Source organism: Mesoplodon mirus (genome assembly GCF_964341445.2).
Source record: "Mesoplodon mirus genome assembly, chromosome: 11".
NCBI classification, from domain to species: domain Eukaryota; kingdom Metazoa; phylum Chordata; class Mammalia; order Artiodactyla; family Ziphiidae; genus Mesoplodon; species Mesoplodon mirus.
Window position 1 is genome coordinate 61,653,230 of NC_138987.1, and position 16,674 is coordinate 61,669,903.

Consider the following 16,674-nt stretch of genomic DNA (forward strand, 5'->3'; position numbering starts at 1 on the left):
CTCCCCCCCAAAGCCATGTCACTGAAAAGGCCTGGGGGGGGGTATATGGCCCTCTCCCCACCAGGCTAAGGGGAACACCCCTTTCCCCAGGTCTTTTATTTGTTTAAGTTATTTTTGCACAAATGACTCTTTTATATTTAATTCGACTTCATTGCCTCCCTTCTCGAAGCCAGCAGGCTCAGTTTACAAACCTGTGAGCTACTGTTGGCTGCTGCCCTCCTTCCCAGTGAAAGGTACAAAGCAATAAGCATCATGCACCCTCCCCTCACCCCTACAACACCCCTCTGCCTCTGGCTCAGGTTGCTCAAAGCACAGATCCCTTCTTACCCCTGTCCCCAGGTTTGAAACACATAGCCTCATTTCAAGGTGTAGCCAGCTTCCCTCTACTTTCCTCTGGGATATAAAAAGGGGGTAAGGGGGCAAAGAGAGCCATCTGGGTCTCTCCTCCCATACACACTACACTGCCCCTTCTCCCCCCATCAAAACGCTCAGAGACGTTGTGATGATGCGACTGAGGATTATGCAACGTGGTCCAACCGGAGCGGCCAGCATGACCAGCTGTCCAGGGGCTGCCTCCTGCCTTTTCTTTTGTAAAGACAAGACCTTTGGGAGTTTTAATTCTGTTTTGTACTTGCCCTTTGGGGCCTCCACTGCTTTTCTATGGGAGACACTCTTAATTTAACAGATGAGAATATTTTGAAACTCTGGCTCTGACTCTGTCCTCATTTTTTCCTTAGTTCTTTTGTAAGAACAGGTTACAATTTAAATCCTTCTCTTATAGTAGAGAGTGGCTTAGACTGTCTATTACACTGTGAATGTCTATCTCTCTAGTGCTGCCTCTTCCCCAGGAAACAGCAGAGGCCACACAGAGTACAACAGCATTTAATGGTCAGAAACAGTTGTACAGTATTACAATCAGTCACAGAAGCTGTGCTGGAGGACAGGATCCAATCCTTCCCCACACCAGGCAAAGCAATATTGGACAGGAGCTGGCATGTGGCTGGGCCCACATCCTCATCCCCGTGGCCTGAGGGGAGACCACCATCTAATATCCCTCAGGTTCCACTACTCTTCAGAGGAGGGGTGTAAGCCCCACATGCAAGAAGAACCCCTTGCCCCCAGTGTCAGATGGGATGTGAGAGTTATGATTAAGAGGAAACCCTGTGTAAGGTGTTAACGGAGTTCAAAGGGGTAGGGATTACCCCTGTTCTCCATCTCCCAAAGGTGCTCACTTTCCCAGTTTCTTCATCCGTTCATCAATGTTGGCAAAGTTCCGCTCAACTGTGGACAGGTTATCACGCATCGTTGTCTGCACCTAGAAAAGTGACAGAGCTATTTTACTCTTTGTCAGGTTCGGGTGCTTACCTGAAGAAGTTCTCTTACAGAAGACAAGAAAGAAATGGAGGGGAATTCCCTGGTGGTCCAGTGGTTAGGACTCAGCGCTTTCACTGCCGGGGCCCGGGTTTGATCCCTGGTTGGGGAACTAAGATCCCACAAGCCACGCGGCGTGACCAAATTAAAAAAAAAAGAAAAACGGAAAAAGAAAAAGAGCGGGAAGGTTACTGCACCAGTTTCCAGGCTACCCTGGAATACCGTGGACCTAGCACAGAGTCTGCCAAGCAGGCAGGCTTCTTAAGAATTCCCGTCCTGACTTTAACCAGAACAGCTCTTCTATCTGTTTTATGTAATGAGGAACAAGTAAGATTTTGTTGACATGAGGGTTTCACAGGTCCAGTTTTAGAAAACTGCTCTGGAGGAAGAACATATACCAAGCACTTAAATTTATCTTGATGCTCCTGTGATACAAGACAACTTTAGTGCTTCTCCCAGCTCTGAGAACAGTGCTCCCAACAGAAACCGAGGACTCGCTATGTGCTGGGCACTGCTAAGAGAATGAAGAAAGAGGCGAGGCTCACTGCCCAGCATCAGGAAGGAAGTGGCAGAACCAGGTGGGAGCCCAGCTCCTGATTTCAAAGCCCATGTTCCATCTGATGTGCTGTGCTCAAAAGCATCTGGTTGAGGACCCAGGGAGGGTAAAACTAAGCTGTGACTACAGAGTGAAGGGGTAGGTTTTACAGGAAAAAACTGAGGTTTACTGAACTCTTAACAATTCACTCATATTATTTCACCTAATCCATACAACTCTGAGGTAGGTATAATTTTCCAGATGGTAAGATGGAGGTTCATAGATTAAATAAGTTGTCAAACGTCCCACAACCATTCAGAAACAGTATGGAGATTCAAACCAAGCCCCTGCCATACCACCATGCCACCAAATGGGCTAAGGCAGAACCCTATGGAGATGAAATGAAGCTGGAGAACCTAGCCTGTGTGTGCTGGGGAAGGGGAGTAGCCGATCAATAAAGGGGCACACACCTGGGTCAAGAGGGTGGCGCTGTCCTTGAGGGAACAAGCGATCATCTGCTGTGTGGTATCCAAGTGTGTCATAAGCTGACCAAACTGCATGGCTATGAAAGAAGGTCAGAATGGTATGTGTGGCGTTAGAATCCAAGACCAGAGGGAAGGGGACAAAAGCTGCCCACTTTCTAATTCCTCTTAGCACCCCTGGCAGCTGGCCTCCCACCTTGTTCATGCAGCTGCCTGATGGTGACAAGTCTCTGCACCAGCTCAGGAAGGGTGGAGGCGAGTGGGCTCCAGCGCTGTATGGTTTCATACAGCTGGTGCACCTGGAGGGACAAGACAGTGGCCAACCTTCAGCGAAGTACACACTGACCACTAAGGTTGGAAAGGTCAACTTGGTGGCGCAAGAGGGAAGCACTGCCTTTTCTCAGCTATTAAGAGCTTATGAAGACAGGGACCTGAAGATTCAGTGCTCTCATGCTTTGCTCTTAACCACCAGAAGAGTACATAAGGGAGCAGGAAAGGGTATGAAGATGGAGGAAAGGTAACTTCCTGACCTTGCTTTGTGCATCTGCATCCTCTACAGAAGCTTTATGCTTGGCAATCTCATTCACTTTTCCCAGGACACTCTGAAAGCACAGATTTTAAGGTTGATAGGGCATCTAGGGCTTCCAGAGTCCCAAGCTACCTGTAATCCAGTTTGCCCCCCACTTAATACCTGTAGACGAGCCTCCACTTGGTCCAGAACTGCAAGGTCCAGGGCGCTCACCTTTGCTTGCAACAGCTCTACAGTCTCCTGGGGGCGGGGGTTAGGACAAACTTCATGAAGGGGAAGAATCAGACCAGAAAAGGCCACCCCACATTCCACTGGAGGTACTTAATAAAGAGCTACAGATCCAAAACCAATGTTCCAAGCAAACCCAATCCCGATATCTCCTCTGTAATCCAAACACTCCAGTTCCTTTTACACTCACCATAAGGCAGGCTCCCTGCAGACCTGCAGAAAGGGGATTCTGATGGGGAAAAGCAGGAAAGAAGTCAGTGGTTCTTATCTCTCCATGTGATTACCACCTTCCCCCATCCTTTCTGGTTCTAGTGGGCAACCCCTGGCTGATCCTGTAACTGGAGCCCTTTCCTGACTCCTCCCAGGATTCTGTGGAATGCTGTGGACCTCAGGGCGCAGGATATGCGGGTTAGACTAGGTATAGGAGAGCACCTGACCTGAGCATCCTGATCACAGCGTACAGCTGCTTCCAGCTCTGCCAGGCGCTTCTCGAGTTCTGCCACCTAGGGGGAGGAAGGAGGGGAGATTTGCCATCCACCTCCCTGCTGCTGCAGTGGGAGGTAAGATCCTGCTCTTTGTCTGTCTGCTTACCACTCCCCTACCCTCTCCCCACCGCTCTGCCAAGGGACTTCTTTCCCTGGAACACATCCCTAGTCACAATCTTAAAGTCTTCACTGAAAGTAGACGGTGAGGCAAACACGGAGAATGAGACATCAAGAGGAATCAAGCATTCCCAGCACCCTCTCCCCAGATGTGATCCCTTGGAGGGAGGCAGGAAAGTCTCTAGAGCCACATCTCCCCGGCCCCTCAACCAACATTACATACATACATACATACATACATACATACATATATACATACATACACACATACACACATACATACTTTGGCAGCTTGAGAGAACTTGTCCTGCTCAGGCCGAGAATGTAGTTCATAAGTGACAAGGCTGCTATCTGGGGGTGTCCCACTAGTGGTCTTTCCCCCTGAACCAGTCCCTTTGCTGTTCTTTGTTGCTTCCAGCTGCAGCAGTAGGCGCCTGGGTCAGGAAACCAGAAATAATATCATGACTTGAAGGATGTGGGTCAGCCCAGTCACTGTCATTTCTGCCTCACAGTCAGCATTAAGGAACAGCTAGGCCACTTCTCCCCTTCGTATCCCTGTCAGTACCTGGCTGAGTCCCCCTACACCCCAATCACCAATGATTTCCCAACGAAGTCTGGCACCCACTTAGCCAGAGCTCCATCGGGGTCAGTAAGGTTGATTGCGGCATCTGGTCCCAGCAGCTTCTCCAGATGGGAAGCAACCAGCTGCTGCTTCAGGGCTGCCAGCTGTTTAGCCAGCACCACGGGGGTCAGCTTCTCCTCAGTGGCTGACTCCTTCACTGTCGTCTGGTATGAAAACAAACAGACAGTGAGGGGTGGCAAGAGTGAGTCAAGGAAAAAAATAGATCAAGACCCTTAAAAATAGCTGTGGCTGAGGACTTCCCTGGTGGTGCAGTGGTTAAGAATCCGCCTGCCAATGCAGGGGATCTAGGTTCGAGCCCTGGTCCAGGAAGATCCCACATGTCGCGGAGCAACTAAGCCCATGCGCAACAACTACTGAGCCTGTGCTCTAGAGCCCGCGAGCCACAACTACTGAGCCCATGTCCCACAACTACTGAGCCTGTGTGCCACAACTACTGAAGCCCGGGCGCCTAGAGCCCATGCTCCACAACAAGAGAAGCCACCGCAATGAGAAGCCTGCGCACCGCAACGAAGAGTAGCCCCTGCTCACTGTAACTACAGAAAGCCTGTGTGCAGCAACAAAGACCCAACGCAGCCAAAAATAAATAAATAAAAATAAATTTATAAAAAAAAAAATAGCGGTGGCTGAAAGTCACTGGGATGGTCCTTACCCACCTATAGCACTGAATATAAATTCATGTGCATTTCTAAACTCTGAAAACCTCAGCCCCCTTATCCAGGAGCTTAGGGAAGCTTTCTCCTCCTGCTGGGAGGTCTTCCTCCGCTATGTAAGTCATAGCAGAGAGGGGAGAAGAGTTTATAGTTACCTTGATTTTCTCAACTTCAGTCATCAGCTCTTGGACCTCATGCAGCAGTCTCTGGTACTTTTGCTGGGGTGTCTCCTTCACTCCCAGACCCTCTCCAAGCTAGAGAGCAAGCACAGATGGTGATGTTACACCTCCCAGAAGAGGGAACCTCAAGAATTTGTCCAAACCCCAGGCCTAGTTTGTAAGTGTATCATACCCAACTCAGAATCCACATCATCCTAGTACAGGAGAACTGGAGATAGCTGGAGGCCTGGAGACTCTCCAGAGCAAACAGCAGGGGGACAAAGCATCCTCAACTGCATCCTGCTGGGTTCCTCAGGGCCCCCAACCAGAGAGAAACTTGGAATCCCAACTATGTCCCTTGATCTCTCTCTTAAATGCCCGCTGGATAGGACTGCTGCACCATTCCCATCAACACACACACAACAAACCATCTCATATTCTCCAGATTCATATCCCGTTCTTTTGGTTTTTCCAATTCGATCTGAGAAATCTGCCAAGAAAAGAAGATGGAATTGAGGGCCTGATCAAGACCCACGGCAGTCATGGTCTCAGATGACTGTGAGGGCTTCCATAAGACAGTCCAAAGCAAAAGTCAGTTAAGGCCTGAGGTCAGGCTTCCCCATCCAGTTTCCAACCGAGTCTCACCAAGTCCCTTTGTTCCCACTCTCTTGTCTTTGAACTTGTCATAGGCAGCATTGGGATTGACAATGATGTGCTCCACACTTGTACTCGTCAGCTCCTCCTGCAGGAACAGGTAGTTCAGACCAGGGGCAGACTCATTCCCACCCTCGAACTTCCCGGACCCCACAAAATCCCCAAACCATTGGGAGACTGGGCCGTACTTTCCCAAGGGGAAAGAAGGGCGGCTCCACTCCAAGCTACAGACCCAGGTTCAACCTAGGAAATGAAAGCTTCCTGGTAAACTTGGAGTCTCAGTTGTATAAATATTAACACCCTGATTCAACTGGCAACAGAGGCAGCATAACCTCCCCGCCCATTCTGTACATAAGCCTCCCTATCCCCTCCCCTTCCCCAATCCAACTGGGCCCTCCCAGTTATCTGGCACACACCATGCATTCAGGGCAAGAAATCAACTTGACTTCTTTTAACCTCCCCCTCCTAAAAGTAAATTTCCTTGCTGCTGAGGAAGTCTATTTTCAAGCTAACTTCCCATCCTTGCTGGAGGGAAAGAGGAGACAATCAAGCTACTAACTCTGAGAGTGAATATCAGGACTTTCATAGCTGCTGAAGGGAAGATACCAGCTCTTAGATACAAAGGGAAGGTTGGCAGAAGGCCTGACCAGAAGCCTTGTTTCCAGGCTGCCGTGAAGTCAGGGAATTCAGGGGATACAGAGAAGAGGCAAATGCTTTTTAATTTTTTGGCCGCACCACGCGGCACATGGGATCTTAGTTCCCCAACCAGGGATTGAACCCATGTCCCCTGCATTGGAAGCGTGGAGTCTTAACCACTGGAGTGCCAGGGAAGTTCCTTGCTGTATTATTATTTTTTTTTTGTGTGGTACGCGGGCCTCTCACTGTTGTGGCCTCTCCCGTTGCGGAGCACAGGCTCCGGACGCGCAGGCTCAGCGGCCATGGCTCACGGGCCCAGCCGCTCCGCAGCATGTGGGATCTTCCCGGACCGGGGCATGAACCCGTGTCCCCTGCATCGGCAGGCGGACTCTCAACCACCAGGGAAGCCCACTGTATTACTTTTTAAGGGACATCTTAGAAGCAACAAGCATAAGCTGTATCTGTTTGCCAAGAGTACCCATGGGCAAAGGCCACGTGTAAGTCCTGAAATGGAGATAGCACAGGATCTTTTCAGGGAAGCTGCAGTACCTGCCTCTTCTCCCTGACCCTTCTGCTGTTTCTCAAGCACTGAAGCTCTTCCATAAAGAGGGGATGTGGTAAAGAAAGTGAAAGAGATTTCACCCTAGAAATTGACGCAGAAAGGTTCCCTCCTTACTCGGTATCTATTAGCTATTCAGATTCTAATAACTACACCAAGACCACGCCCTCCAGACTGCATGTCTCTCCTTCAATTGTCAGCAGTCCGACAGGTCTCATTATGTTACTGAAGGAAGTGGAAGGAGACCAGGAATCCTTTTCTGTTGGGGTGGACATCTCCACCTTCCACAGGAGGAAGGCAAAGAGAGTCTTCCCTCCTTTAGCCAGAGCAATGATTCTCAACCCTGGCTGCACAACAGAATCACCTAGAAAAGGCGGGGGGTGGGGGGCGGGGGCGAGGCCTGGGTTCACCTCTGTAGATTCTGATTTAATTGTTCTGGGGTAGGGCCAGGGTAGTAGGCCAGTTTAAAAGCTATCCAGGTCATTCTAATATGTATCCACGATTGAGAGTCTCTGTCTGCGTGTGTGTAGTAGGGGTTGATTGGTGGGGGAGCAGTTATGATGGAGAGACATGGAGAAAGAGCAGCAGACACAATCTCCGTCCTTCATCTCTGCTCTGCTATTACAGAAGGAACCAGTGTGAGTGGCAGCTTTATAAATAAGGGAGGAGGGGGGTAAGGAGAAAATATCAACTTCGACCTTTACCTCTTCTTCAGGGAAGTGCTAGGCAGAGGGGCAAGAGCTGAAGATTAAGGGAAAATAAAAGGGTTCGATGTCCCATATGCAAGTGCCTAGGGGAAGAAACAACTGGGTCCCAAATTAGTCTCTCCTTAATTTTCTCTGAAATGTTATGGCCAGAGCACACACTGGCCAAATAATTGTGTGGTCTCTGGCCTCTAAAGTGTTTGTCTGAGGCTTCATGTTCAGGAAAGAACATCACCCTCTCAAGTTCCCCTCAAGAATATGCCTCTCCTCCTGGGAGTGTCCCGATCAAGGCCAACGAGGTAGAAAAAAAAACCTCTTCGGGAGGCATAGTCTACAGACCAAGGAAAGAAATTAATCACAGCTACCATTTTGTTAAGCCCTTATTATAAGCCAGGCACTATGCAGATGAGAACCTACTTTCTTATTTACTTTCCTAAATAGGGAAGGTGTGGAATAAGAAAGGGTCAACAAACAGAGCGTGAGTCTCAGAGGTTCTGGGATGGTAGCAGGGATGGTCAGTGCTTTCATCTCACTATTCCTGCTGCAGGAGCACGTCCTGAGTCAGAAGGGCTGCCCGACGCTGGCATCCTCTTGGAGCCTCTCCGAGGGTGTGGCCCCGGAGACTCAGGTCGACAGCATACTTTAGCCCTCCGGTGGCACCTACTCCGCCAGTGACTCGGAGATCTGGGGGCATGGGCTGGAGGTAGTGTCATTACAGTGATTCGTGAGATGGGAAAAGGTCAGCTGGGGCTGGGGCTGAATAGAGGGACAAAAGATTTAGTAGAGATAAAAGGACAGAGAAACAACTGCCCATCATAGCACACCCCGTTAAAAAGCACATGAAAGGTCAGGCTTCTTACCAGCTCCTTGTGGTTTCCCCAGAGGTGAGAAAATCAAAAGAGTTAAAAGGAAAGGGAGTGGGGACATGGGGGTGAGGGAGGGAAAAAAAAGACAAAATTGTTATTAGCAAATTGTCACATGCACTACATGATAGTCTTCAAACATACTGCACCACAGGGCCCAGGGGAGCCTAGCAAACTTTTGGGGCCAAGAAATTTCAGCTGGGGTCACCACATACCCCAAGAGAAAGAAGAGCTTGGGACCCTTTCCTCTCTGGTGGTGAGGATGTCATGAAGCTTTGCCATTAACAGCAGCAATTCAGGATCATCTGAGAACTAGTAGTTAGATGTTGCAAGCTGGTGGCATGGAAGAGGAAAGTGGGGGGAGAGAAGGCTGAGATGGAGGGGAAGCTGTAGAAACGGCAGAATGTGAAGCAGAGGCTGTGAAGATATTCTGAGAACCTGTAGCTGATTGAAGGTCCATGACTCTCAAGGGGGAGTTCATGGCTCAAGTCTTCTTATCTCTCGGTTTCTCTAGTTTTGAAGAATTAGGCATTTGGATGGCAGAATCAGTCATAATGAGGGTGCTCATGTGGGTGGTTTGATATGACTTTATGTTAAGCAGAACAAAATAGGTCAGGTACAGATGGTGAGTTTAAGGAAATACGAAGGACCTAATTGAAGCCCCATCCTCATTCTCTGTTGCCAGAGGAGAGGCCGGGCAAATCCTGATCCCTCGTGTAGTCGGGTGTGTTTCTACCCATCCTGAGTGGTTGGGAACTCACCCTACAGCTCTGAGGGGTCCAGGGCAATTCTGCCATGATGTGCTAACACAGAGAGTCCAAAAGACACCAAGATTCACAGCCACCAGACATGCGCAGAACATATTTCTTCAACCCTCCGTTCACAAGGTTCACAGGGGTTGGAGGGTACACAAGGGGGAAAGGTGAGAGTATCTCAAAGAGGCTGTATTTTAGTCCAGGCCACGTAGACAAGGCTCCACTTCCAGGCAAGACTGGTAAAGAACTGCCAGGAGAGGAAATCAAGCTGTATGCACAGCCTTTCCAGGATCTCTACGGATGGGTAGACAGAAGTGTGGGAAGTCGAGGATGGTTATATGTATATGAAAACACATGATGGGACAAAAACAACTGCATCCTGCTCCAGAGATTTCAGCTAGATACATCTGAACTTCAACCTCGCCATTCCCCTGTCTCATGCCAGAGTCCAGCCCAGCCGAGACTCCTCTTTCAGCTCAGGGTAGAGGTGGATCCAGGTCCTGTGGTCTAGGCTGGGATGTCTCTGCAGAGTGGGTGTAAGCACTCACAGGTGCACACATGCAAACACACAAGGGGAGGCACACACACTATACCTTTCTCTTACTTGCCTCACCAAGCTAAAACCAGCTTGAGAAAAACTCAAGGAAAAAGAGAGGACAATGGGCCATAAGTTCAACTTCAAATCATGAGGAACAAGCAGAATGGGGGAGGAAAGAAAATCAAAAAAAGGAAAAGTGGTATATTTGTTTGTAAATAGTATATATCACCTCCAGGTCTGAGCTGTGCGTGGGTTGGGAAATGAGATTTTAGGGATAATTTCTGTAACCTGGAGTAGTAATAGTCACCATGGGAACCTATTACACCAGCCAACTTGATTAGAAAATTCTAAGTGCCCTGATCCCAGGTACCAGTTTACCTGGTACAGGACTCCCAGTCCCTCTCACTAATAACCTCCCAGACGCCCCAGGGTTGTTTGGCTAAGTGGCTATGCCTCAGAGGGCAAGACCTGAGGTTCCAGATCAGACACGGGAAGAGGTCACTGCTGCTCTCTGAGCCTGTTAGGCTCTGTGCCAACACCGCAGCCAGGGGCACTTCGGAACCATGATGACAAGGGAGATGGATAGTGCTGTAGAATACAACTGTCCAGGATGGACCAACACAGTGCTGACCATCCAACCATTTCTAAAGGAGGGGTACAGAAACAGAAAGACGCACGAAAGCACAAAGAACCCAAGCTAGTACCCTAAAAATGTATATAACACCCCTTTCCTATCCCATTTACCTTTCTCTAAAGGCTTAGCATAGGGGAATATTAAAATGAGGTTTTTACCAGGTATAATCCACATACAGCCAAGAAGTGAAGACTGTTGCTGTCCCCCTTGTTCTCCACCCTTGTCCAGAATGGCTAAAAGTCACTCCCTTTCTCTTAACTCCATTTCACTCTGTGGAGGAGAAAGGCAACCCCCTTCCAACTCCAGCTCTTAAATGCCTCATGTCCAGAAGCATTCTTAGTCTCCATGTTTCTGTCCCATCCTCCATTGGACAGTTGTATTCTGCACACCTCACAAGGGGAAGAGACAATGATCCATGAACCATAGTTGTGCTTCTACACCTTGATCAAGGATCTTTAACCATGAGGCCAGCAGGCCCCTTAGTGACCCAGCTAGAGATGCATTAGAACTGAAACCAATGAGCTGCGACAACAGCACAGTGACAGAGCAGTGCATGCAAGATGGCAAATGAGAGGCACATGCAGAGAAGAAGCGTCGAATGGTCTTACTTGCGCAAACTAGTGTCCAGGCAAGGTGGTGAGGAGGGAGGGTGGGGGAAGCATTAGGAAAAACTCAGGTAAGTTCAAGTGCGCCAATAGTCAATGAACACAATCAAGCATACTCTGTGATATCCCAAACTGTAAGGAAAAGAACCTACTATTTCACATCTCAGGCTGGTGGAGTTTTCAGCGTTATCTACCCTTTGGAGAACTGAAGCCTCTGCCACAGACCCACCAAACTAAGGCTAAGTCACTTTTTCCCTTTCAAATGCATCAGGGATAGTTACAGCATGAAGGGAGGAACTAAATCCTATTTCTAGTGAGTTTTCTAAATTTACTCCCCTTGCTCCGGCAGTTCAAAAGCCATGAGCAGAATGCCTCACAGACCCAAAGGTAGGCTGTGGGCCCGGGGGGGAGGAAATTCCAATTGGGAATTAGCTTTCCTGACAAGACATTTTAAGAAAAGTTTCCAAAAAGCCCATCACCCCAATCAACCCAGGACTGTCTGAAATGCAGAGGGGATCCTCCTAGAGTGAGGAGGAAAGAGCCAGACTGGGCGGTTTTCTGGCCCATTCACTTTAGAATATTTTAGTTCCTGCTAAAATTGTTTTGAAGGGATAGCAGGAAAATCAGGATCATGTTTACCAAAAATAAAACCTTCTACTACTTTCCTCCCCCATCCTCCCCACTATGGGAATCGCAAACTTTAATGTTTAAGTTAAACTAGCAATTACAATCTTTAGGGGCTATTATAGGATATTATTTCCTTCAGCAGCCCAATTTCTTCCACAGTGGAGCAATGAGAAAGGAAGTGAAAAGACAGTGAGGGTCAATACCCCTTGACTATTTCTTTAAATAAAAATCTGGAGACTGTCCTGAAAGGTTCCATACGAAGCCGGTCATATTGGTTGTCTCCAGGGAATGGAACTAAGCAGTGGCAGGCAGCGGTGGGAAGAGACACTTTTTGTTCTACGTGCATATATTACCTACTTCAAAAACTAATAAAATTAAAGTTGAAAATAATCTGGAAACTAAGGCAGAACATGCTCTTGCCAGGAGTGAAGAAGGTGACTGAAATCTCATGGTTCAGCCACAATAGTGGTGATGTGCACTGTCACCTGTACTAGGTCTTGGGAAGGTAAGTGAGAAGGGGACAGGCTGCTAGTGAGAATCCAGGCCTCACAGAAATGAGGTTTCTGGATTGTCTAAGTACAACCCACTGCTCCTCAAGTTGCACATATACGTCAGTATTAAGAGCAGTGGCAGAACCATTACTCAGCTGACTTCCTGAAAGCTGCCCTCCTAAGGCCCACAGGGACATGCAGGGGCCAGAGACATTAGCTGACATCAGGAAACATCTCAGGCCTCTCCCACTCCCGCCAGGGCTCTTGAAGTAGCTGAAGGTCTCCCCACCCCATTTACTCCTCCCTGGCGATGGAGAGTCATTTAGCTGAGCCTTAGGTGATGGAGGCAACTTAGCTCCTCTTGTATTTACCATCCAGTTCCTATATACTTCTATACTGGCATCCTGGGCTACATGCTGCAGGAAATGAACACTTACGGTGGGCTCTCCCCATCAGCCACCCCACTAGATGCTACTAAAATAGGCTGCTCAGGCTCAGCAGGGAGGAACAGCCAATCAGGGCTGCACATTCAGTTCTTCCATGCCTGGGACGAGGGTCATGTTCTTTTTATTAAGAGATAGCCCATAACTTCAAAAGGAGAATTACAATGTATTTTTTCATTTGGAAAGGGGACTGCTATGATATTACCTGTCTGTATCACAGCCAGCGACAAAGGGACAAAGTTCCACTCATTATCTCACCATGAAGGCTTGATATTTTATAGGCAGAGGCCTAGGCCAGAGTTGAACAATCTCTGAACTATGGTAGTAGAATGGAGTCCTCGGTATACATACTCCTGCCCTTTGAGGTCAGAGACTGCTCCCTAAGAAGATACCTCTTAGAATGACAGGTCCACACCTAGGTCCTGAGCAATGACAACATCTGCATTATCTCCAGATACTCAAGTTTGGGGGACAGACTGACATGCCAGCAAGTACAGAAGCAACAAGGAACACACCACTCTGAGAGGGAACAGGGAAGGTGTTCCCCACAAAGTAGGAACCACTTCCACGTGGGGGAAATCAAATAAGGAATAAGTGAGTACGCCAAGCCATACATTATAAGCCAGCCACCAGCATTCTCCAGAACTAACCAGCCCCACAGACATAACCACAGAACTTACAGACACACATACTGAGCCTGTTCCCACTGACTCTTGGTCACAACTTTATTGAGATCTCACACCATCAGTGTGACCCTAGCCCAGCTCTCCTTGGAAATTACAGAACCTAAAACACATCCTATAAGACATGTTAATAGATCTTTGCTCTCCTTGGCACTTACATATAGAATTTTTACAATGTTGATTTCATTCACTCAATTTTTTCTTTCATGTTTCTTACATGTATCCTAACTCCCCCATTAGTCTGGGTGATTTTTGAGGGCAGGGACATTTCCTCCTCTGCATTGCATAAAAATCAACAGAGAACGTACACATTCAATAAATAATGCTAAGTGGTTTCCCTTATGGTTAAAATGTGTCCATAACTAATTCCTTCCTCTTGAGTTCTTCTTGAATCTGAAAGCGCTACCAGGGCCTCTCCTCTGCTGATATGAAAGATTTATGTGCTTCCTCAAATTTGTTTTGCCCTAACCAGGTTCCTTATCTTTCTAAAATCTCGAATTCATTTTCCTGCTCCGTGGCCAATGGATACTGTATATTCACATAAAAGAGTATTCCTCTATACTTCAAAGTCTAGCTCTTGTTAGGATACTAGCAAACATGTACTGAGCAATATATTTTATGAAATAGAAGGCCTAGGTCTTAACCTCAAGCAGTTTGTAAGTGCTCAGGATTCGTGATTCATTACCATGGACTAGCACCCAGAGCCCTAACTAAGTCACTAGCCCCCAACCTGTTTTAAGATATTTCAATTTTATTTAAAAGGCCCAAGTACCAGGCCTCTTAGCTGTAATTCCACTGACCTGACTTTCCTTCCTGGCATTGCTCATTTGCAAGCCCTACGACCTACATACCACCCAGGCTGGGTTGGCATACCCGCTTATTGCTGTGGCTCACTAGAAAAGGGAAAGGGCCTGCCTGGGGGAGAGAGGTCAGAGTCCAGAGGAGTCCTGAGGCAGCGCACAGTCTTACCGCATCAAACTCCGCTTGATCATCCTCAGGCAGGTCGCTGGTTTCATAAACATCTGGCTCGTTCCTGGCCTGCAGGTAGAAGCAGTGACCACCCAACCTTACTACCCAGCATCCACCAACACCCTTGACCCCACTCCATTTGAACAAGTTAACAGAGAAAGCAGGCGGTGACGCCAGGATTCCGCCCCTTCTTTCGCCTGCCCCGTGAACTGCCTGTCAGTTCCCATGTCTCAGAGGGGTGGGGATAACAGTGGGGACACCTGATGGTTAATGGTGAACGTTAAGTGATGACAAAGATGTTACCCTGAATCTGAAGCGGGGCGGGTCCTCGGCACTCATGTCAGGAGAAGGGGAGCTATCATTAGGCCCTGTACACACTAGCCTGGCACAAGGGCTGAGAGTGACTCAGGACCTTAGTACCCAAGGTCCTATCCCAACCCCCACCCCATGAATGCAGGCAGGGCAGCACAAAGGGAGGGTACATGCCGGCCTGTAAGGAGGGGGTTGGGAAGGAGGTTCCCCAGAGAACATAGTTCTCCATCTGGCACAAGAGGAGTTCTGTCACGGTAACCTCTTCACTCTTGCCAGGGTGAAGGCCATCACCAAATGGTCCGGTATGTGTGTCTCGGGAGGGGGTGGGGGGCTCATGGGAAGATTTGGGGAGACACGGGTGGTGTTGACACGGATGGCAGAAGCACTCGAGCACAGTGGTAAGTGCCTGGAGATGATTTCTGAGCCGAGAAACCGGCGACTGCGGAAAGGGGCCTTGTAGGCCGTCCCACGGCCCGGCCCAGTCGGGTCGAAGGAGTCCGGAGGGTGCAGCGGCCGGTCGGGGAGCTAGCGGCGGGAGCCCTCGGGGCCGAGGAGGGGTTTCAGGCGGGAAGGGTCACGGGTTGCTGTCTGTTGGGGGTCCTTAGGAGGTCGGGGGCGCGGTCTTGGGGAGCCAGGGCCGGCCGTGTACTCACAATGCCGGGAAGGTCGGCGTATTTAGGGTCCGCCATGGCGGCGGCGAGGCGGGGTTGGGGGACCGGAGCCTCGGTGGAGCCGGGGCCGGTGTTCGGGTAGGGGAGAGGCTGTGTCCGGGTCCAGGATAAGGCGGCCGCAAAGGGAGCGGCGGAGGAGGCGGAGGAGTAGGAAGTCTCGCGACAGGACTAGTACAGGGGAAGGGTGAAGCAAAAGTCGCGAGAACAACCCACTACCACACCCGTGGAGTGACAGGGATTGGCGAGAACGAGACCTGGGAATGACGTAATGGCGGGGAAGCGCCGCCTGGGATTGTGGGATATGTAGTCTTGGACGATCCGGCTTGGGCGGGTGACGGACAATAACGCGCCTTGGGAGTTAACTTCGTACGACTTATTTTCTTTCGTTTTTACGTCGGGTCTGTGAAAGAGCTTTTATAATTCCTGTTTTTCAGATGAATAAATTTGGACTCCCAGAAATTAAATAACTAGGTAAAAATAACACAACTAGTCATGCTATGGCACAGCCAGGGCTTCGAAACAACAATAACAACAAGTAAAATTTAGTAAAGATTTAGTCATGTTAGGAATGAGAAAGTTAAGTAACCTTCGCAGGTTAGGGCTGTCAGGTAAATGAAAGAGCACCTAGTTAAATGTGAATTTCGGATAAACAACTAATAGTCTTTTCAGTATAAGTACGTCCCATACGGTATGGGACATACTAACACACACAAATTATTAGTGTTTCATCTGAAATTCAAATTTAACTGGGCTTCCTGTTCTTGTTTTTCAAATCTGGCAATTCTACCTCAAATAGAATAGGCACTTGGTAGCACCATGTCTGTCTGAATACCTTCTGTGCTCTTAATCCCTTCACTAATGGTTTTCAGACTTTAGAATTTCACAGTTCAATACAATTAAAACAACAAAAAACCTTTTTGAAGATAGGCATAGTATTGCTACCTTTTTATTTTGCCGAGTAAGTACATTAAAAAGATAAGATAAAACCTACTCTCTACTATTACCATCATTACTTAGTAGAAAAGTATGGAAGGACATACAGTACTCTCAGAATAAAAGACAGTCCTTTGAAACAACAAATCCAGCTTTATTAAAAAACTTACCACATTCCACATTGTGTGGTGGTTTTTGGGGGGAGGGATGCATACACATGAACTTTTTTCTCTGACCAGTGACCCTCTATGGACTAGCACTTTGAAACTCCTTCACTAAGGATGCCATCCTGGAACCCTTGGGCGCCTGAGGTTGGGCTATTTCCCGAGCTTGCAGGATGCTGCAACAATTAGAAATAGTGCCAGACCAAGTGACTGAAGAGATGCCTATATTTCTGAA

The 16,674-nt window shown here is 48.5% G+C and overlaps 2 protein-coding genes across 2 annotated transcripts in view; one reads left to right on the forward strand and one right to left on the reverse strand.

The window, feature by feature from the left end:
• Positions 1 to 866: 866 nt before the first annotated feature.
• DCTN2 (dynactin subunit 2) lies at positions 867 to 15,505 on the reverse strand. The gene is made up of 14 exons (XM_082637071.1): positions 15,325 to 15,505; positions 14,360 to 14,428; positions 5,844 to 5,940; positions 5,627 to 5,688; positions 5,196 to 5,294; positions 4,373 to 4,533; positions 4,031 to 4,181; positions 3,583 to 3,648; positions 3,336 to 3,374; positions 3,080 to 3,157; positions 2,919 to 2,990; positions 2,585 to 2,687; positions 2,377 to 2,468; positions 867 to 1,315 (listed from the first exon to the last, which is right to left on the reverse strand). The coding sequence occupies exons 1-14, from the start codon at positions 15,358 to 15,360 to the stop codon at positions 1,229 to 1,231; spliced, it is 1,212 nt and encodes a 403-aa protein (XP_082493197.1). The 5' UTR covers positions 15,361 to 15,505; the 3' UTR covers positions 867 to 1,228.
• Positions 15,025 to 16,674, forward strand: part of KIF5A (kinesin family member 5A) — a 31,774-nt gene continuing 30,124 nt past the window's right edge. The window contains exon 1 of the mRNA XM_082637067.1: positions 15,025 to 15,069. The gene's annotated coding sequence lies outside the window, so the exon portion shown is untranslated. The remainder of the gene's footprint in view (positions 15,070 to 16,674) is intronic.